A 22485-nucleotide genomic window follows, 5' to 3' on the forward strand; every position below is an offset into this window, starting at 1 on the left:
GCCACCATGCCTGGCTAATTTTTGTATTTTTAGTAGAGATGGGGTTTCACCACGTTGGGCTAGTCTGGCCTCGAACGCCTGAGCTCAGGCAATCCGCCCTCCTCGGCCTCCCAAAGTGCTGGGATTACAGGCATGAGCCACCAACCCCAGCCAAAAATATGTTCTTTTAAAGGCAGAGACTGGAAAGGAATAGGGACGATTTAAAAACCCACCTCTTCCCATTATATTTGAACTGGTGAAATGCAAGTACTTTATTTTGCTTCCCAGTATTATTTGGGAAATTTAAAAAAATGAGGAAAAGAAAAACTGTATTTTAATAATAACATAAAACTTTGTTCTACAGTGGTATTTTTCTTTTATAATATGTGTGTGTTATATGCACCAAAGTTGTTCTTCTCTTTTTAAAGAGAAACTTAAATAATGCTACATGTGGACAGTAGTAGGTGACAAATTTAATGGACTTAGTTTTTGGATCTTACTTGCCCTGGGTTGTACTCTGTTAACAAAAATTAGTATAAGTCATTAAACTAAAAAGATTTCTAAATGGAAGTAATTAAAAACATGAAGAGCTGAGAAAATTTTTGTCAGATTCACCTAAGTCCAATCCTTAGCACATCTAATTATATATATATTTTTCATACATAGATATACACATCTAGGGTTTTTTCTTTCTTTTTCTTTTTTCTTTTCTTTTGAGACGGAGTCTCGCTCTGTCGCCCAGGCTGGAGTGCAGTGGCGCGGTCTCAGCTCACTGCCAGCTCCGCCTCCCGGGTTCACACCATTCTCCTGCCTCAGCCTCCGGAGTAGCTGCGACGACAGGCGCCCACCACCACGCCCGGCTAATTTTTTGTATTTTTAGTAGAGACGGGGTTTCATCTTGTTAGTCAGGATGGTCTCCATCTCCTGACCTCGTGATCCGCCCGCCTCGACCTCCCAAAGTGCTGGGATTACAGGCGTGAGCCACCGCGCCCGGCCCATCTATGGGTATTTTCTTGATGTACTACATGCTAAATGTATCATTAGATATAGATATATTATATTAATTAATTAATTAATTTTGTAGAGACAGGGTCTTACTCTTGCCCAGGCTGGAGTGCAGTAGCGCCATCATAGCTCACCACAGCCTTGAACTCCTGGGCTCAAGCGATTCTCCCCCCTCAGCTTCCCCAGTAGCTGGGACTACAGGCATGCATCATCGCGCCTGGCTCATTTTTTCTTTTTTTTTTTTTTTTGGAGACAGAGTCTCACTCTGTTGCCCAGGCTGGAGTGCAGTAGTACAGTCTCGGCTCACTGCAACCTTCCTCTCCTGGGTTCAAGCGACCTCTCCCGGGTTCAAGCGATTTTCATACCTCAGCCTCCTGAGTAGCTGGGACTACTCGGGTGGGCGGGCGGCGCCACAAGACAACCAGGCACTCACCACCACGCCTGGCTAATTTTCGTATTTTTAGTAAAGACGGGGTTTCACCATGTTGGCCAGGCTGGTCTTGAACTCCTGAGCTCAGGTGATCCGCCCGTCTCTGCCTCCCAAAGTGCTGGGATTACACGCGTGAGCCACCGCGCCCGCCCTTCATAATATAGATAGATAGATATGTTTATTTTTTTCCGGCGCACCGTCTTTTGGAATCCAGCGACCACAGAGCCACACGCGGCTGTGAGAGCGCACGGAGACCCCTCCCCGCGCCTGCGGCTGTCTTGCCCCTCTAACTCCCAAGAAGGAAGAAACGGGAACCGGGCTCCCCTCCCCTCCCCCGAGGGCTGAGTCTGAGCGCGTTGGGGGCGGAGCCAGTGAGCGGTGGGGGCGGAGCCAGTGAGCGGTGGGGGCGGAGTCGCTGAGGACGGGGCGGGGCCTCGCGCTAACGGTCGCGTGGCCGTCGCACCTGCACGAGGCTGTGGCCCGAGCGTCCTGTGGAGAAGCCGCGAAGCGCGGGCGACCCGGGGGTCGGGCGGGCCAGGTCCGCGAGGCCGCGGCTGCAGCTGTGCAGGCCCGGGGAGCAGCCGGCGGGCCAGCCTCGGGTAAGCAGCGGCGTGGACGGCCAGGTGGCGACGCGGGCCAGGCCTCCAGCTGTGGGGCGGCGTCCGAGGAAGGGAGCCCGCGCGGGTCAGGGCCCGGCGTTCGGCTGGCGGAGGCCCTGTGGGAGCGGCGGGCGCGCGCGTGCCGGGAGGGGAGCGGGCGGAGCCGCGCAGCGTGTGGGGTACGTGCCTGCGCCCTACGCGGAGTCCGGTCGTGGTCGCATCCTCGGCTCACCGCGGGGTTGGCGGGGGCAAGTTGTCTTGTGGCGCCGCCCGCCCTCCCAGCGCCTCCCGCGGCCCCCGAGCTTTGGCCCTCCCGGGGCTTCTCGCGGCTGGTGCCGGAGGAGGATACGCGGGAAAGCTCCTCCCGGAGCTGAGAGCGGCGGACATGTGGGTCCTACTTTGAGTTTTCCAAGCCCCGACCTGGCAGTTAAAAAGTGCAGTGGTGGCTCACGCCTGTTTTCCCAGCACTTTGGGAGGCCGAGGTGGGCGGATCACCTGAGGTCAGAAGTTCGAGACCAGCCTGACCAACATGGAGAAACCCCGTCTCTCCTAAAAATACAAAATTAGCCGGGCGTGGTGGCGCGCGCCTGTAATCCCAGCTACTTAGGGAGGTTGAGGCAGGAAAATCGCTTGAACCGGGAGGCGGAGGTTGCGGTGAACCGAGATCTCGCCACTGCACTCCAGCCTGGGAGACAGAGCGAGACTCCATCTCACAAAAAAAAAAAAAAAAAAAAAAAAAAAGGCCGGGCACGGTGGCTCACCCCTGTAATCCTTTGGGATTACCTCAGCTTTGGGAGGCCGATGAGACCAGCCTGGCCAACATTGTGAAACCCCATCTCTACAAAAAATACAAAAATTAGCCAGGCGTGGTGGCGGGCGCCTGTAATCCCAGCTACTCGGGAGGCTGAGACTGGAGAATTGCTTGAACCCAGGAAGCGGAGGTTGCAGTGAGCCGAGATCACGCCACTGCACTTCAGCCCCCGCGACAGAAAAAAAAAAAAAGTGCAGATGTCTGCTGGGTGCAGTGGCTCGTGCCGGTCACCCCAGTGCTTTGGGAGGCCGAGGCGGGAAGATCACCTGAGGTCAGGAGTTGGAGACCAGCCTGGCCAACATGCTGAAACCCTGTCTCTACTTAAAAACAAAAACAAAAACAAACAAACAAAAAACAAAAATTAGCCGAGCTTGGTGGTGGTGCCCCTGTAATTCCAGCTACTTGGGAGGCTGAGGCAGGAGAATCACTTGAACCCGGGATGCAGAGGTTGCAGTGAGCCAAGATCGTGCCGTTGCACTCCAGCCTGGGCAACAGAGCGAGATCCTGTCTCAAAAAAAAAAAAAATCATGGGAAATCATGGGAACCTCATCACTGAGCTCCCTGGAAACTTCTTCATTTGTCTACAATAGCAAGATAGAAATCACACTTGTTCCCATAACTTCAGTGCATGTTATAAATGTAAAATTAGCTGTTAACTACAATTCTGTGTCTCCAAAAGGCTAATTGTAGCAATATTATCCTCAGTTTACAAATTAGATCGCTTTTAAAAGGGCTCATGTATTCATTTACTGAGCACATACCCGGCAGCTGCTGCCTGTGAGGCCCTGAACTGCGTGGTCACTGTGGGGTGCAGTGAGGGCGTGGCTCTGTCCTGACGAACTACCGTGTCATGAAGGAGAAAGACAACACAGCAGGCAACTAGCAGTGTCCCCAGGGGAGTTCAGAGGCACGACTGCATAAGGCAGGGTGGCAGGAAAGGCCTCTACTAGAGACCTGAGGAGAGCCTGTCCTGGGAAGACGGGGATGCTCGAGAAAGAGGCGCTGCATCTGCAAAGGCCCGAGGCCCAGGCTGAGGAAATGCAGCCAGGGTACCGGAGAGCGGTTCTCAGGGCAGAGGCCAGGTCAGCTGGGCATGGCACGCTGCCGCAAGGAGTCTGGATTTGAGTCAAGGTGCAATGGGAAGGGTTTTTTGTTTGTTCGTTTGTTTTTTTTTTTTGAGACAGAGTCTCGCCCTTTTGCCCAGGCTGGAGTGCAGTGGTGCAGTCTTTGCTCACTGCAACCTCCTCCTCCCTGGTTCAAGGATTCCCCTGCCTCAGCCTCCCAAGTAGCAGGGATTAGAGGCGTGCGCCACCATACCTGGCTAATTTTTTTGTATTTTTAGTATAGACGGGGTTTCACCATGTTGGCCAAGCTGGTCTCAAATTCCTGACCTCGCGATCTGCCCAACCCCATCTCTACAAAAAATTCAAAAATTAGCCAGGTGTGGTAGCAGGCTTCTGTAATCCCAGCTACTGTGGAGGCTGAACCAGGAGACTCGCTAGAACCTGGGAGGTGGAGGTTGCAGTGAACCAAGATCGCACGATTGCACTCCGGTCTGGGCAACGGAGCAAGACTCTGTCAAAAAAAAAAAAAAAAAAAAAAAAAAAAAAAGAAGAGCTGGGCGCGGTGGCTCACGCCTGTAATCCCAGCACTTTGGGAGGCCGAGGCGGGTGGATCACAAGGTCAGGAGATCGAGACCATCCTGGCTAACACGGTGAAACCCCGTCTCTACTAAAAATACAAAAGATTAGCCGGGCGTGGCGGCGGGCGCCTGTAGTCCCAGCTACTCGGGAGGCTGAGGCAGGAGAATGGCGTGATCCCGGGAGGCGGAGCTTGTAGTGAGCCGAGATTGCGCCACTGCACTCCAGCCTGGGCGACAGAGCAAGACTCTGTCTCAAAAAACAACAAAAAACAAAACAAAACAAAATTGTAGGGTAAAAGAGACAGTAGTTGTTGAATGAAGTCATCTCTGAATTCTCAGATTGAGCTCTTTAGTTCATGTTAATTTTGTATCTGTTAAAGTGGCCAGGTAGAGAAGCAAGTCATATTTTTTGTGGGCAGACACTAATGTCTATTACCATATACCTCTAACGGTAGCAGACAAATAAGGGAATTCAGAGAGATAATAGGATACCATGTCCCACCAAGAGATGCTAAGGGGTAAAAATGTGGAGAAATCGCTTGGTGTGTAGGTAGTTGTGTTTGTACAGAATATTCAGCCACTGAGTCAAATGTCTGACTCATCCTCTCGACTCACATGTCTGGCAATTTGGGCTGTAAATAAATATTAGTTGAATGGTTGGATGAGTGAATGAATTTGTCACAGTTCGGCAAGTGTTTTAGATAGTGACATTGCATTGTGAGCCACATCAGACCAGGCCAAAGAATGAATGAAAAACTTGACACAGCTTAATTCCCAAATGTTTCTTCTGGCACTGAAAGGCCTTGAATACAAAAACTGGTGCATTGGATAATATTGACAAGCAGTGCCATCATTGATTGTGAGCCTGTGTACATCCAGGCATCTTGTATACACTGTTTCTACTTTTCACTGCCAGGTGGATGTTATCCACAATTTAAGGATGAGGAAATTAATGTTTAGTAATGTTAAAACACACGACTACAAACTAGTGGTGCTGCAATTCAAAATCATATTTGACTAACTCCACAGGCTGCCTGAAATTCAGGTGTCATGAGACACGTCCTTGAACTGGAGCGGGTGGGTGTGGGCATTCCCAGAGTTAAAGAGGCCCTGGATTATAAAGTGAAGTCAATTTCTTTGGTGTAGCTTACAATTTTTCTACAATAGAACCTTTTAGAGTGATGATATTGAGGGACAAACCACCATTTCGTTCATCTGATATTTATGGTTTTCAGTTATGAAATACATACATAAAAATATGTAAGATGCCACCTCTGCCCTCATGGAGTTTTACTATGTAGAGGTGTGTTTAAAATCAATACTTTTCCCGGGCTGGGCTCAGTGGCTCACGCCTGTAATCCCAGCACTTTGGGAGGCCGAGGCGGGTGGATCGTCAGGTCAGGAGATCGAGACCATCCTGGCTAACACAGTGAAACCCCATCTCTACTAAAAATACAAAAAAATTAGCTGGGCGTGGTGGCACATGCCTGTAGTACTAGCTACTCGGGAGGCTGAGGCAGGAGAATCGCTTGAACCTGGGAGGCAGAGGTTGCAGTGAGCTGAGATCGTGCCACTGCACTCCATCCTGGGCGACAGAGCGAGACTCCGTCTCAAAAAAAAAAAAATCACTACTTTTCCCTTTACACAGTATAATCAAATGCTCAATTTGAGGTGTTTACAGTAGATTTTTGCTGTATTTTTTGAGGTAAGCTTGATGCTAATATATATTTAAATCCTTAAATGTCCCACTGAGGCCGGGCGTGGTGGCTCATGCCTGTAATCCCAGCACTTTGGAAGGCCGAGGTGGGCGGATCACGAGGTCAGGAGATGGAGACCATCCTGGCTAACACGGTGAAACCCCATCTCTACTAAAAATGCAAAAACAAAATTAGCCAGGCGTGGTGGCAGGCGCCTGTAATCCCAGCTACTCGGGAGGCTGAGGTGGGAGAATGGCGTGAACCCAGGAGGTGGAGCTTGCAGTGAGCTGAGATTGCACCACTGCACTCCAGCCTAGGCAACAGAGTGAAACTCCATCTCAAAAAAAAATGTCCCATTGAATCATCTTGCATGTAAAACTCTAAATTTGGCTGGGCTTGGTGGCTCACACCTGTAATCCCAGCACTTTGGGGGCGGGCGGATCACTCGAGATCAGGAGTTCGAGACCAGCCTGGCCAACATGGTGAAACCCCGTCTCTACTAAAAATACAAAAATTGGCTGGGCATGGTGGCAGGCGCCTGTAATCCCAGCTATTTGGGAGGCTGAGGCAGAAGAATCGCTTGAGCCTGGGAGGCGGACGTTGCGGTGAACTGAGATTGTGCCACTGCACTCCAGCCTGGGACACAGAGTGAGACTGATGTCTCAAAAAAAAAAAAAAGTTAAAAAAAATTAAAAAATAAAATAAAACTAAATTTACATGGTGCTCAAAAACTACTAAATTTTACATGGTTTTAGAAATGAAAGTTAAAAATTGAAACCTACAATAGCTATATCATTCAAAATTATAAAAGGACATTCTGAACATGTTTTCTGTAGGTTTAATCGGTATTAATTTACATTTTACCATTATAATAAAAATTTTCCAAAGCAGTAAACTATCCAGTTTTTCCTAAATAATATTTTATTTTATTTTATTTATTTATTTTTTGAGATGGAGTCTCGCTCTGTCATCCAGGCTGGAGTGCAGTGGCGCCATCTCAGCTCACTGCAAGCTCCGACTCCCGGGTTCACGCCATTCTCCTGCCTTAGCCTCCCGAGTAGCTGGGACTACAGGTGCCTGCCACCACGCCCAGCTAATTTTTTGTATTTTTAGTAGAGACGGGGTTTCACCATGTTAGCCGGGATGGTCTCGATCTCCTGACCCCGTGATCCGCCCTCCTCGGCCTCCAAAAGTGCTGGGATTATAGGAATGAGCCACCGCGCCTGGCCAATAATATTTTATTTTATTTTATTTTATTTTGTTTTGTTTTATTTATTTTTGAGACAGAGTCTTGCTCTGTTGCCCAGGCTGGAGTGCAGTAGTGCGATCTCGGCTCAGTGCAACCTCTGCCTCCCAGGTTCAAGCACTTCTTCCTGCCTCAGCCTCCCAAGTAGCTGGGATTACTGGTGCCCGCTACCACGTGAGGTTTCGCCATGATGGCCAGGCTGGTCTTGAACTCCTGACCTCAGGTGATCTACCCACTTCAGCCTCCCAAAGTGCTGGGATTACAGGTATGAGCCACCATGTCCGGCCCTAAATAAGATTTTAAACTCTTGGAATTTTTTAAATGATTTATTTCATTTATTCAATTTAAATATCTAAATTATATTTTCTAAAATGCAGATTAAACAAATGGCAAACTCCTTTGCAACGAGGATTTTCACCACCCTTTCAGATCTGCAGCCAAATATGGCTAATCTGGTAGGTTTCAATAATGTGGTGATTTGCTTACTAATGACATTTTATGTGATAACATTACATCAATGTTATTGATTCATTCAACACATGCTTTTATAATTGGCAAGTATATAGATACTCATTGCATTGGTATAATTGTTAGATATTAATTATACCTAAATTACTTTGTATTTATGCCACCTAGATGAAAATTAATCTTTATTTGTGTGTAGAGTAGAAGATATGATTGTAGATATGACTAGTAATTGTTCAAAATGATCAATAGATGTATTATTTTACTTAATATTTTATAAAGTGAAAAATTTAATAAATGCTCAAATTTAGCATTGTAAAATTAAACCAGGCCAGGCACGGTGGCTCATGTCTGTAATCCCAGCACTTTGGGAGGCCGAGGCAGCTGGATCACCTGAGGTTGGGAGTTTGAGACCAGCCTGATCAACATGGAGAAACCCCATCTCTACTAAAAATACAAAATTAGCTGAGCGTGGTGGCTCATGCCTGTAATCCCAGCTACTCAGGAGGCTGAGGCAGGAGAATCGCTTGAAGCCAGAAGGTGGTCTCAGTGAGCCGAGATCGCACCATTGCACTCCAGCCTGTGCAACAAGAGCGAAACTCTTCTCAAAAAAAAAAAAAAAAAAAAAATTAAACCATTTTGTTCAGCAGTAGCAATTTTCTGACCAAATTATCCAATTTATGGTCTAAGTACTTGACATTATGCTGCTTTTATGATATAGGTTTGTAACAGGTGTGTTTTCTAAAATGATTATGTGAAAGTTGACTTTTTGAGTAGGAGTTACAGGGGAATGCAATGATTTTGAACACACCTCGACTGTTACTTACTTAAAAGAAAACTAGGTGGAATCATCTTATAAGTTAAAGAACTTATTGTAAAGCAGCCACCACACACCCTTACCTTTCCTGCCCCTGAGCAGTCTGCTATTTATATTTTGCTTTTGCAAACTAGATTTCTTACAATGGGATACATTTACATATAACTTTAATAATTTAAAATTTAAAAATATTAAAAAATAACAATTGTTATAGTTTTTCTTGAAAGGTAAACTATTTGCTAATAATGGTCTCTTCAGATAGAAAGTTTTACTCAACATTTCCATTAGTTGGATTTTCCAACAAAATTCAGTGAGATCTGCATGTATAAGGAATTGAAGAAATAATATCAATGTGTCTAAATAAGCAATAAGGCTAGCTAATAGCTCAGCTAGAATGTAGGAGTCTTAAAAGCCTGATTGTAATTTAAATGTCAAGATTATTGTAAGGTTAAAATCAGTTGCTGCAATTAGCAAAAGAAGTTTAGTTTTTTTCCTTTCAGAAAAGGTATTCATTTTTATTTTTTATTTTTTTATTTTTATTTTTATTTTTTGAGATGGAGTCCTGCTCTATTGCCCAGGCTGAAGTGCAATAGTGGGACCTTAGCTCACTGCAACCTCTGCCTCTGGGTACAAGCGATTCTCCTGCCTCAGCCTCGCGAGTAGCTGGGATTACAGGCACCCACCACCACACCTGGCTGATTTTTTGTATTTTTAGTAGAGATGGAGTTTCACCATGTTGGTCAGACTGGTCTCAAACTCATGACCTCAGGTGACCCACCCGCCTCAGCCTCCCAAAGTGCTGGGATTACACGTGTGAGCCACTACACCCGGCCCATTTTTATTTCTGAAAACACATTTAAATTTTTTCTTCAGTAGTCACTAAAGAGAACATTAAACATTTTGAGGAGATGTTAATATCTCTAAGGTTTAAGATCTAGGACTTTAGAATTTAGATTTATTAGCAGCAAAATATAAGTTTTGTTACAGTCTAATTTATATTACTGTCCAGCATGTTTGGATTAAGAAGCTAAGTGATTTTATGTGGATTGTTAGAAAACCCTATATAAAGGAAAGCTTTGAAGACTGTGGCAAATTAAATTGCATTATACATGTGCTTTGGATGAATTCAGTAAGGATTGATAGCATAGGGCAGTTATTGTGCTCCATCTAGTGATTGAAAATAAAGTAGAAATATGCTAAGTATTAAATGATTATATTTGTAATAGTAGTTAACTTTTGGATTACTTTATACTATTCCTTGTGGAATTGAACATTTATGAACTTCTTTTAGATGTTTGCCTGGAATAAATACATTTAAATGGTTCCTAGTCAGAAATGTTTGTTAGAGCCAGTAAAGTATAACAAGCCCATGAAATTAAATTTATCAAGTACATCTGTGTTTAATATTGGTCTTCTGTGACCTTTTTGTTTTTCAGAAAGTTATCGGTATAGTTATTGGGAAAACAGATGTCAAAGGCTTTCCAGACAGAAAAAGCTGAGTTCTGTTTAACTCTTTGTTTCATTTTTCATCAACTTTGGCTTATGACTACAACAAAGTATATTTAAGTGATTAATTTTTCTATGCCTGTTTAACTCCTTAAGAGCAATGGTCATGCTCTCTATTGGATGGTCAAGTACCTGATTCAAGGCTCTCTCCCTCCCTCCCACATTCTCCCTCTCTCTCTATATATATGTATATATACACATATATGTGTATATATGTATACGTGTATACACACACGTGTGTATGTGTGTGCATGTGTGTATGTGTGCGTGCACACGTGTGTGTATGTGTGTGTATATATGTATATTTGAGCACATGTGTTCTCTCTTTTTTTTTTTTGAGATGGAGTCTCGCTGTGTCACTCAGGCTGGAGTGCAATGGCACGATCTCGACTCACTGCAACCTCTGCCTCCGGGGTTCAATCGATTCTCCTGCTTCAACCTCCCGAGTAGCTGGAATTACAGGCACATGCCATCATGCCCAGCTAATTTTTGTATTTTTAGTAGAGATGGGGTTTCACCATTTTGGCCAGGCTGGTCTTGAACTCCTGACCTCAAGTGATCTCCCTGCCTCGGCCTCCCAAAGTGCTGGAATTACAGGTGTGAGCCACCATGCCCAGTCCCTGGTTGATTTAAAAAAAACAAAAATTTGTAGAGACAGAGTCTTGCTCTGTTGCCCAGGCTGGTCTCAAACTCCTGGGCTCAAGTGATCATCCTGCCTCATCCTCCTAGAGTGATGAGATTACAGGCATGATGCTTTTATCTTTAAGGTAAATAACCAAGCTGTCATCTGGTACCCATATCATTTGTGCCTGCACTTTATTTCATCTTAACTAATTAGATCAGAAATACTAAATAAATAGTGTGAGGAAGTCTATATATCTTTTTACCAAATTTCAGAAGGCATCACTTAAAATGTGTGAATTAGAAAAAAGTAGTTATTAAAATACTTGCTAAAATTATAAAAATGAAATATACGGTTTTTCGCCAGGCACAGTGGTCACGCCTATGATCCCAGCACTTTGGGAGGCTGAGGTGGGCGGATCACCTGAGGTCAGGAGTTTAGGACCAGCCTGACCAACATGTAGAAACCCCCTCTCTACTAAAAATACAAAATTAGTCAGGCATGGTGGCAGGCACTTGTATTCCCAGCTACTCGGGAGGCTGAGGCAGGAGAATCGCTTGAACCTGGGAGGCGCAGGTTGCAGTGAGCCGAGATCACGCCATTGCACTCCAGCCTGGGCAGCAAGAGCGAAATTCCGTCTCAAAAAAAAAAAAAAAAAAAAAAAAAAGAAATTCACAGTTTTTCACCTATCAGACTGTGAGGGAAGGAGAAAAACTTCTGTGTTGTTTGACTTCTTTTTATGATGACATCTGTGGTATTCCTTTTTTGGCGGAAGTATGCTTACTGACTTAAAACATTGTACATATAACATTATATTTTTATCAAAAATTCCAGCAGTACCAAAGGTCATAGATTTGAAAAGTGAAATTCCCCCTTTCAGCTCCTCACTCGTGCCAACCTAGTCCTCTCCCCAGAGGTAGACACTAATAGATAGTTCAGAATATGTCTATAATTTACATGTATATTAGGTTATATTAATTTTTTTTAAAATTTGAGATAGGGTCTCGCTCTGTCACTCAGCCTGGAGTGCAGCAATGTGAATACAGGTCACTGCAGCCTCAACCCTGGGCTCAAGTGGTCTTCCTGCCTCAGCCTTGCATGTAGCCCGGACAGGTACATGCTACCATGCCTGAATAATTTTTGGAGTTTTTGTAGAGACAGAGGGTCTCACTTTGTTGCCCAGTCTCGAACTCCTTGGCTGAAGCAATCTTACCCCCTTGGCCTCCCAAGGTGCTGGGATTATAGGCAGGAGCAACTGCACCCAGCCAGGTTGTAATTTTTAATTAGCAAAACCAATATGAAATTTCTATTTTGGAAAAAAAGTATTTGCTGACCCCTAGTGGTCCTCATTAAGTAGCACATAATTTGTTTTGAAATAACTTATTTTAATTATTTTTAAAATTTATTTTATTTTTTTTAGAGACAGGGTCTCACTCTGTTCTTCCCCACCTCTACTAAAAAACCTTGTCTCGCCAGGTACGGTGGCTCATGCCAGCACTTTGGGAGACTGAGGCAGGCGGATCACGAGGTCAGGAGTTCGAGACCAGCATGGCCAACATGGTGAAACCCCGTCTCTACTAAAAGTACAAAATTAGCTGGGCATGGTGGCAGGTGCCTGTAATCCCAGCTACTTGGGAGGGTGAGGCAGGAGCATTGCTTGAACCCGGGAGGCAGAGGTTGCTGTGAGCTGAGATCGCGCCATTGCACTCCAGCCTGGGTAACAAGAGCGAAACTCCGTCTCAAAAACAAACAAAAACGAAACCCGTTTTTACTAAAAAAAAAAAAAAAAAAATACAAAAATTAGCCTGGCATGGTGGTGTGCGCCTGTAGCCCCAGCTGCTCAGGAAGCTGAGTCCCAGCTGCTGGGAGGCAGGGGTTGCAGTGAGCCAAGAGATCGCGTCACTGAACTCCAGCCTGGGTGGACATTTCATAAACACCCTGAACTCATTCTTCCCAAGCTGGAGTGCAGTGGTGCATTCAAAGCTCACTGCACACTTAAACTGGGCTCAAGCAACCTTTCCTCCTCAGCCTCCCAAGTAGCTGAGACTAAAGATGAGTGCCACCACTAATTTTAAAATTTTCTGTAGAGATGGTGTCCTTCTATGTTGCCCAGGCTGGTTTTGAACTCCAGGCCTCAAGTGATTCTCCTACCTCACCTCCCAAAGTCCTGGGATCACAGGGGTAAGCTGTTGTGCCTGGCCAATTTTTATTTTTATTTTATTATTTATTTATTTATTTATTTATTTATTTATTTTTGAGACAAGAGTTTTTCTCTTGTCACCCAGGCTGGATCTCGGCTCACTGCAACCTCCGCCTCCTGGGTTCAGGCGATTCTCCCGCCTCAGCCTCCCGAGTAGCTGGGATTACAGGCGCGCACCACCATGCCTGGCTAAGTTTTGTATTTTTAGCAGAGACAGGATTTCACCATGTTGGCCATGCTGGTCTTGAACTGACCTCAGGTGATCCACCTGCCTCGGCCTCCCAAAGTGTTAGGATTACAGGCGTGAGCCATCGCGCCCGGCCTATTTTTATTTTTGGGACGGGGTCTTGCTCTGTTGCCCAGGCTGGAGAGCAGTGGGGCAATCACAGTTTGCTGAAGCCTTGAACTTTTGGGCTTAAGCCTTGAACTTTTGGGCTTAAGCAGTCGTTCTGCTTCATCCTCCTAAGTAGCTGGGACTGAAATAACTATTTAGATCTTAATTATGACTTAGGTTGAAACAACAGTAAGAAAGAAAACAAGAACCTAAAGTAATACCTGGATGGCTGAAGTTTACATGTTTTTCCCTCCAAATACACAGATCACCAGGGAAGGGAGCAAGGGGGCAACCTGTTACCACTTCAGTTTGAAATTCATAGAAGCATGTTATAGAATATACATCTGAAAGAACATTTTGTACTATGCATTTGAGTATTTTTATTATCATAATCAATAGTTATTTGATTAAACAAATAATCATTTGTTTATAATTGAAATGAAACTTTTCATGTAACACTTATCAAAAGGCAGAGAAGCGATTGAAACTCTTCATTTGAAAAATAAAAGCATTGGTTTTCCCTTAGATATTGGATCAGAAAGGTACACTTTCAGCTTCACCATTCGGGATTCACCAGCACATTTTGTAAATGCAGCTTCCTGGGGCAATGAAGATTACATCAAGTCTCTTTCTGACAGCTTTAGGGTTGGTGACTGTGGTAAGTTGGCATTGATTCTTAAACTTTTTCCATCATAGTGTTATTCCTGTGGTATGTTTATGGTAACTATACTGAAGGAGTTGAAATGAGACACAGTTCATAATTCTCAAGAACTTTATCAGAAAAAATCAAGTGTTAAGAGTATAATGCAGTGGGGCACGGTGGCTCATGCCTGTAATCCCAACACTTTGGGAGGCTGAGGGGGGGTGGATTGCGTGAGTTCAGGAGTTCGAGACCAGCCTGAGCAACATGGCAAAACCCCATTTCTACAAAAAATACAAAAAATTAGCTGGGTATGGTGGCGTGGGCCTGTAGTACCAGCTACTAAGGAGCCTGAAGCAGGAGGATGGCTTGAGCCCTGGAGGTGGAGGTTGCAGCGAGCCAACATCGTATCTCTGCACTCCAGCCTGGGTCACAGAGTAAGACCCTGTCTCAAAAAAAAAAAAAAAAAAAAAAAAAAAAGACTGCAATGCAAGGTATTCAGAATGTTACTTGAAGCATACAAACGTGATAGTTATATTTTTACTAGATAACCTTACTGTCTTTGGTTTATTACATATTTCAATTTGCATCAACCCATATTATTGTTACAATTGGTTATCTTTCTATAGACATATAATACGGCCACTGAATATATTTTTATAAAAGTTGACATTTGACCACTGAATAGATTTTGATAAAAACTGATATTTAAATTGTTAATGGGATTTTAAGGAACTTTACTTTTAGTTGAAATACCAAATCTTTTACATCTATTCACCCCAGTATCTCTTTGACAGAACAGCCTCATATAGTAGAAAGAACAGGAGACTTTGAAAACACAGAGGTCTAGATTCAAATCCCAGTTCCAACATTTACTTACATTATGGCTTTGAGAAAATTTCTTAATCTTGTTGGGTCTCAACTATGAAATAATACCTCATTAGGTTCTTGTAAATATTAAATGAGATGGTGTACCTAGTATAACGTGTGGAACTTAGTCACTCAACAGATAACTTTTATGAGCCCTAGCCTCATAAAAGGAACAAGAAAGCATGTATACTAGTTCTTCACGATAGGAAAAGAGAAAAAAGTAATGCAGGTAATGAAAACACTCCTCTTTCATACTGTGGTCTCAAGCAGCCAACTCCCCATACCAGTTATTTAGAACCTAATCATATATTGCCTTGTATTGTTAACTTTCAGGACAATGTATGGTATCTCTCTAGTTGAATAATAGGGTCATTGAACATATGGACTATGAAGGCAGAAAGCTTCACAAACTTCTTAGGGCCCAGTATAGCTATAGACATCCCTTGAATAAATGCTGGAATATTAGTTACATATGGAGATAAAGATTTCAATTTTGACATCTCAGTATCAAAATATGTTATATGTTGATGATGGAGAAGATGAATGAGGTGAGAAATTTTTAAAGCCTAGAGTCGATGATGATCATAAATTAAACAGGATGTTATTTAGGATGTTAGTGTTTATCTTGTTACTGTTTTGTAATATCATCATACTTTGCCCTCTGTTTTAGTGATAATTGAAAATCCTCTGATCCAAAGAAAGGAAATAGAAAGAGAAGAAAAATTCAGCCCTGCAACTCCTAGGTAAGCATCTGTCTAGCATAGAGATTGTGCCAGAATGATCATTACTAATAATGTTGTATCAGATTAGCAGAGATCTTACTAAAAGTGTTCTGTTTCTATTTCAATAAAAATGAGGAGTTTAATTTTCTCTTACAAAATTCATCTTTGATTATGACATAATTTACTTTGATACAGAGTCACATGAAAAATGGCTTTGGTTTTAGTACTTTGATTCTCATTCTTAGATTTACAAAAATTTGACTTTGTCATGTTAAAACTGAATGAGGAGAAAAGATAAACTTTGGAAATTACATCTGTCTTTTTTCATGTCAAGGTATCCTTCTACTCACAGGCTTACCATCTTAGGGCAGATTCCTTCGAAGCAGAGCTTGAGAGGAGGACTCTTGTGGGAGTGGTTGGTTGAGGGTGAGCTCTCAGGGGAACCCTGCGAGGATAGACCAGGAAGCAGCTGAGCAGAGAAGTGGGTTCACCTGGAGCCTCAGCTGGAGCCGGGAGGGAGCTCTGGAGTGGGAGTGGTCCCTTAGAGTAGTGCCCTGGCTGTAGTCCATCCACTCCCCAAATCCCCAGGATGGGGCGGGGCATCAGCTCAAAGGCGGGTCTGGCAGTTCTGGAGAGAAGGATGTAGCTGTGCCCTGTACCAGCCTGTAAAGGGCTCTTGGTGGGCACGGCAGTCTACGGCATTTACACTCGCATCAACTGTGACCCGTTCCCACCTTCTTTTCTGACCTCATCTCATGCCAGACTCTCAAGCCTCATTTCTCTGTAGCCACAGTGAATTTCTTTATATTTCATGAACACCGTGAACTCATTCTGCACTAAGAACTTTTGTATTTCCTTTTATTTTTATTTTTTATTTTTTACTGAGACAGAGTCCCACTCTGTTGCCCAGGCTGGAGGGCAGTGGCACGATCTCGGCTCACTGTAACCTCTAACTCCTGGGTTCAAACCATTCTCCCACCTCAGCCTCCCAAGTAGCTGTGATTACAGGCACACGCCCCACACCCAGCTAATTTTTGTATTTTTAGTAGAGGTGGGGTTTCACTATGTTGGCCAGGCTGGTGTCGAACTCCTGACCTCAAGTGATCCACCCGCCTCGGCCTCCCAAAGGGCTGGGATTACAGGCGTGAGCCACCGCGCCTGGCCAAACTTTTGTATTTTCTATTCTCTCTCTGCATAGAACATTCTCCCATCTGTTTGACTGTTTGCTTCTTTGGGTTATTGACTCACAGCTTAAATGTCATCTTCTTCAACCTTCCCCATCTACTCTGTTTGTGGTAGCGCTAATGGTCAATTACTGGGATTTTGCCCTGGCTTTTGTCACCATAACCCAAGTCACCGTCTGAGATTGTTTGATTCATTGTTCTTGGGTCTCCCCCTCACATATGTGAGCCTCATGAGATCAAAGGTCTTGTCTGCCTTCTTCACCACCATATCCCTTGTGCCTAGCATAGGGTCTGGTATATAACAGATTCTCAGTATTCATGGAAGTGATGGATGGATGGTTAGATGGAGAGAACATTCTTGGTAGAGGGAAGAAACAGGAAACCTCCTGTCTTTTCCAGAACAGTTAATATTAGGTTGAGCCATATGAAACTGCTGATGTTTTACTATTTTTCATCTAGAAATACCAATTTCGTAATGTAATAGTCTGATACGGCTGGAATGCAGGGCATGGGCAGGAGGAGAAGCTTAAGGTGGAAGCAGAGATATTTTACAGACAGCTTTGCTTTCATACCGAGTTATTTCCTTTGTGACTGGTAGCCACAATGACGGTCTTTGAGCTGGGAAATAATATTTTCATATTTGTGGTTTAGGAAGATCACTTTGCTTATGGAGGATGGACTGTAGGGGAATGAAGCTTAGTTAGGAGAGCAAGGCAGTGGCTTGGGAGAGAAGTGATGAGGTAGGTAAGTGAGGCCGAGCAGTGGGGAGGAGGTGGGGCTGGGTTAGAGGACTGCTGGGGCACAGAGTCCAAGGGCCAGGAGGGACTCGGTGCAGGAGGGAGAGCTCCTCAGTTCGGGCTCACTGTGCCAGTGTTCTGCGTCTGCTCCATGCAGAGCTCAGCAGGGGTAGGAAAAACACAGTCCGTGACCTGAGGCACTAAGGCAGAACAGCCAGGTCCATAAGAGAGAGAAACAACCAGTCCTTGGGTTTGTATACCTCTGAAAGTTTCAGAGCGCTTTTATGGTCCTATTTTTTTGGAGAAGGAAACAAGCGCAGAGTCTTGGGCAAGATCAGACAAATGGTATGCTTAGAACCCCGACACAAATCAATTCTCAAAACATTTCCTTAATGAAAGTGCACTGTAAACAAAAAATGTTTTGCTGTATTATTCAATGTTTCTAAGAGTAAAAAGTATATATTAGTATTGTCTAAATTTCAATGAAAAATGTAGTTTAAATGTGGACCTGGAAATATTTTTCTATCCAAAGATCACTTTCAAATAACTTTCTTGTGTTTTTGCAATTTAGCAACTGTAAACTGTTGCTCAGTGAGAATCACTCAACAGTAAAAGTTTGTTCCAGTTATGAAGTGGACACAAAGTTACTTTCTTTGATACATTTACCTGTTAAAGAGTCTCATGATTATTATTCACTGGGTGACATTGTTGCAAATGGACACAGTCTTAATGGGAGGATTATTAACGTGCTTGCAGCTGTGAAGTCGGTAAGTTAAAACCCTGACAAAGCCAAGTGCATTTTGGCAGGGGAGGTGCAGTCACTTGTTCTGTGTTTGGGATGGAGTGGTCACGATCAGCTGGGGTAACTTTTCTTCTCTATCTTGGTAGTATGCTGAATTAAGAAAACAGTAACACTTCTCATTAAAGGAAAACTAGCTTTTTATCTGTGGATGAGTAGTAAAATAAAATTGTATTTGAATGCTAAATGCAGTGTTCCACTCTGCTCATAAATGATCTGCTAACTATAGGATAACTTTTTATACATTGCTTAAACAAAGATGTAAATGGAAAGGGTAAGCTTATTGACTCGAAAATCTCCATGACCTTCCTTGAAGGGGCGTAGTTGAATAAGTTAAGGGATCAGTTCTGTGCCTTTGTGCTCAGAGCTGCCCAGCAACCAGGGAGAGAGTGGGAATACACACTGCCCTGCTGTAGGGCTCCATGGTCTAATAGGTGGAGTGGGACCATGCTGGTGAGGTGCACGGGAGGATGGCACTCCATGGGGCACCAGGGGGGTGTTCCCTTCTGGTGCATCAGCGTCTGTCTGAATTACTGTAGCAAGTTCTGAGCTCTGTAGTTGGACAGACCAGAGCCACAAGACAGAGATTGAGATGTAGACCTCAACAGTAAAGTTTCACAAAATAAAGTACATGAAAATTAGTCCAGGCACAGTGGCTTACACCTGTGATCCTAGCACTTTGGGAGACCAAGGCAGATGGATCACTTGAGCCCAGTTTAAGACCAGCCTGGGCAACATGGTGAAACTCCATCTCTACAAAAAATACAAAAATTAGCCGGATGCGGTGGTGTGTACCTGTAATCTCAGCTGCTTGGGAGGCTGAAGTGGGAGGATCACCTGAGCCTGGGAGGTTGAGGTTGCAGTGAGCCAAAATCATGCCACTGTACTCCAGCCTGGGCAATAGAGGGAGACCCTGCCTCAAAAAAAAAAAAAAAAAAAGTCCTGGCATGGTGGCTCATGCCTGTAATCCTAGCACTTTGGGAGGCTGAGGTGGGTGGATCACAAGGTCAGGAGTTCGAGACCAGCCTGGCCAATATGGTGAAACACCATCGCCACTAAAAATACAAAAATTAGCTGGGTGGCCTGGTGCGGTGGCTCACGCCTGTAATCCCAGCACTTTGGGTGGCTGAGGCGGGAGGATCACGAGGTCAGGAGATCGAGACCATCCTGGCTAACACGGTGAAACCCCGTCTCTACTAAAAATACAAAAAATTAGCCAGGCGAGGTGGTGGGCGCCTGTAGTCCCAGCTACTCAGGAGGCTGAGGCAGGAGAATGGTGTGAACCCGGGAGGCAGAGCTTGCAGTGAGCCAAGATTGCGCCACTGCACTCCAGCCTGGGCGACAGAGCGAGACTCCGGCTCAAAAAAAAAAAAAAAAAAAATTAGCTGGGCATGGTGACAGGTTCCTGCAGTCCCAGCTACTCGGGAGGCTGAGTCAGGAGAATCACTTGAACCTGGAAGGTGGAGGTTGCAGTGAGCCGAGATCGTACCACTGCCCTCCAGTCTGGGCGACAGAACAAGACTTCGTCTCAAAAAAAAAAAAATTAGCTGGGCATGGTGGCAGGTACCTGTAGTCCCAGCTACTCAGGAGGCTGAGGCAGGAGAATTACTTGAACCCAGGAGACAGAGGTTGCAATGAGCTGAGATGGCACCACTGCACTCCAGCCTGGGTGACAGAGCGAGATTCTGGGTTGATAAATAAATAAATAAAGAGGCAAGAGTAATTTCTTAATATAGAGAGGGATGATAGTCAAGAGACAAAAAAAAAAAAGGAAAAAACACACATGCTTATGATAGTTCATGTAAGTAAATGTGAATTGCTTGTCATATTAAATGGTGACTGAGAGAACGTGACCCTTTCAGATTGCAGGGCCCTGGCTGTGGAGGACATGCCTGCCACCTGGGGAGCATCTGTATACTTTAGGGAGAAGGAATAAGCCCGCTATATGATCATCTTGAAAAGCAGGAGAAGTCACTTTGTAGGCAGTTTATGTTCAATCCTATTCAGTTGTTCAAAGGAGTGCTCAATTGTTTGCGATTTCCCCAAATTCTAGACAATGCTATTACATTTATAATGAAGTAAGAATTGTCTACAACCCTGAATGAATATAGTAGTGTAAGCAGGAAACTGCGGCAGCTTTCCCACCCCCTCAGTGAGTCTGGAACCTTTCATATGTCACGTCACTTCTTCTCATGCCTTTCATCTCCCCTTTGGCTTTCAGCCCTCTTACATTTTCTTTTCTTCATACTTTTTTTTTTTTTTTTTTTTTTTGAGATGGAGTCCTGCTCTGTCACCCAGGCTGGAGTGCAGAGTGCAGTGGCGTGATCTTGGCTCACTGCAACCTCCACCTCCCGGGTTCAAGCAATTCTCCTGCCTCAGCCTCCCGAGTAGCCAGGACTACAGGCGTGCACCACCATGCCCAGCTAATTTTTGTATTTTTAGTAGAGACAAGGTTTCACCATATTGGCCAGGCTAGTCTCGAACTCCTGACCTCGTGATTCACCCACCTCGGCCTCCCAAAGTGCTGGGATTACAGGCGTGAGCCACCGAGCCCGGCCACTCTTCACACTTTCATTTAACCTGTTGTTTCTTCCTCTCACCCCCACTGGCGTTTCACTTTAAAACTCCTTTTTAATACAGTGTTCTCCACCTCTCCAACCCCAGATGTTAGGCTGACCTCTCAGCCTCTGGCTGTCCTTTCTAGGTCCCTTTCTCTGGGCACCACAGATGCAGTGGTGGCAGAGGTGGGGGCGGCCAGTGACTGTCCATGCTGGGCCTGCTGCTGTGCATCTCTCAGAGGTGCCTGCCGTTCCCACATGAGAAGCCACTAGGTGGAGAGAAGGGTCCTAGTTTCAACTCTTCTTTTTTTTTTTTTAACTTGCTTTAATGGGCAAGAGCATTTCCACTTCTTTGATCATCTCACCCCACAATGGACAGAATTGGACAGTGTCAAAATTTCCTGTGTATCTTGCATGTGGCTCTCACCATGGTGCCCTGTGGAGAAGGCAAAGGACATATCCTATATTTGTTTGTTTCCTGTGGACACTTTTTATACCACAGATATGCTATATTTGATGTTCACTAAGACGGAGATGCTGAGCCCCAGAGAGCCTGAGTCCATTCAGTCATATGAGTTCCACGCTGAGCCGTGGGGATACACAGGTGCTGGAAACACAGTCCCTGCCCTCGAGGAGTCCACGTAGATGCCCCAGAGGGGCCTGTCGTGGAGCTTTGTTGTGACATGTTAAAAAGACTTTCAGTCTCTACTTCAAGCACCTGTCTCCCTGTGTCTCTTAAAAGTGTTGTGTGACTTACAACTTCAGTTATGTACATGTAGTTTAGAGATAGAAGATGCTTTAAAATAATCAACTATATATTACTGGTTCTTGCTAGTTTAATATTTCTAATTTGGTGTTTAAAAGGGGAACATTTGAGTATTTTCATCAACAAATACTTAAGTACTTCTACATACAGGTGAAGAGTAATGATTTATTTCCATTTCTAAGGTTGGAGAGCCAAAATACTTTACAACTTCAGACCGGAGAAAAGGCCAGAGGTGTGAAGTTAGACTCTATGATGAAACAGAGTCTTCTTTTGCGATGACATGGTAAACACCGACGTCTGTTCCAAACTGTGAAATCCCTGTTGTTATCACCAGGACATTTTCATTTTATCAAAAATATGATGGACTTCATATCAAGAGAGGATAATGATAGGAGATGAATGATATTTTAAAAAATAAATCTCACTCTTGAATGTTGAGTTGTTATGGACACCACCTTAAAATGAGGTCTTTAGATGGCATGGAATTGCTTAGGAGGACTCCACCGTGCCCAGTTTTATTATTGAATTCTGTCGTATAACAAATGATGTTTTATTAGGTCCCATGGAACAAGCCAGAGTTTCCCTCTGTGCTTCCTGGGAAGTGTCCTGGAGCAGGGCAGGACACAGGGGCACGTGGGCCAGGGTGGGGACTGCACCCTGAAGCACTGCCAGGTACAACAAGGCATTGTCTAGACCTCTGATGCCTGGGTACCAAAGGAACTGATTTCAAAAATGTCTTCAACCCATCAAGGCCCCTGAGCAGTTTATCCACTGGGGGACACTCACCTTCATGGTCTGAAAGTGTGAGTTTAAAGTCTTCAGGCTTTAGTTCTAACTAGCCTGGAGTGATTAAGTG

The 22485-nt window shown here is 44.5% G+C and overlaps 1 protein-coding gene across 3 annotated transcripts in view; it reads left to right on the forward strand.

Moving 5' to 3' along the window:
• Nucleotides 1-1784: 1784 nt before the first annotated feature.
• MEIOB (meiosis specific with OB-fold) overlaps nt 1785-22485 on the forward strand; it is a 38880-nt gene continuing 18179 nt past the window's right edge. Inside the window, exons 1-7 of one of the 3 annotated variants that reach the window (XM_016929181.4) lie at nt 1785-2013; nt 7787-7864; nt 10128-10185; nt 13880-14011; nt 15534-15606; nt 18078-18273; nt 21812-21912. In XM_016929181.4, the coding sequence (XP_016784670.2) occupies nt 7796-7864; nt 10128-10185; nt 13880-14011; nt 15534-15606; nt 18078-18273; nt 21812-21912 (629 nt within the window). In that variant the 5' untranslated portion in view covers nt 1785-2013; nt 7787-7795. The remainder of the gene's footprint in view (nt 2014-7786; nt 7865-10127; nt 10186-13879; nt 14012-15533; nt 15607-18077; nt 18274-21811; nt 21913-22485) is intronic. The other 2 variants (XM_016929182.3, XM_024350050.2) reach the window with 2 other exon arrangements.

The sequence above is a fragment of the Pan troglodytes genome, chromosome 18 (assembly GCF_028858775.2).
Source record: "Pan troglodytes isolate AG18354 chromosome 18, NHGRI_mPanTro3-v2.0_pri, whole genome shotgun sequence".
In the NCBI taxonomy this organism is placed as follows: domain Eukaryota; kingdom Metazoa; phylum Chordata; class Mammalia; order Primates; family Hominidae; genus Pan; species Pan troglodytes.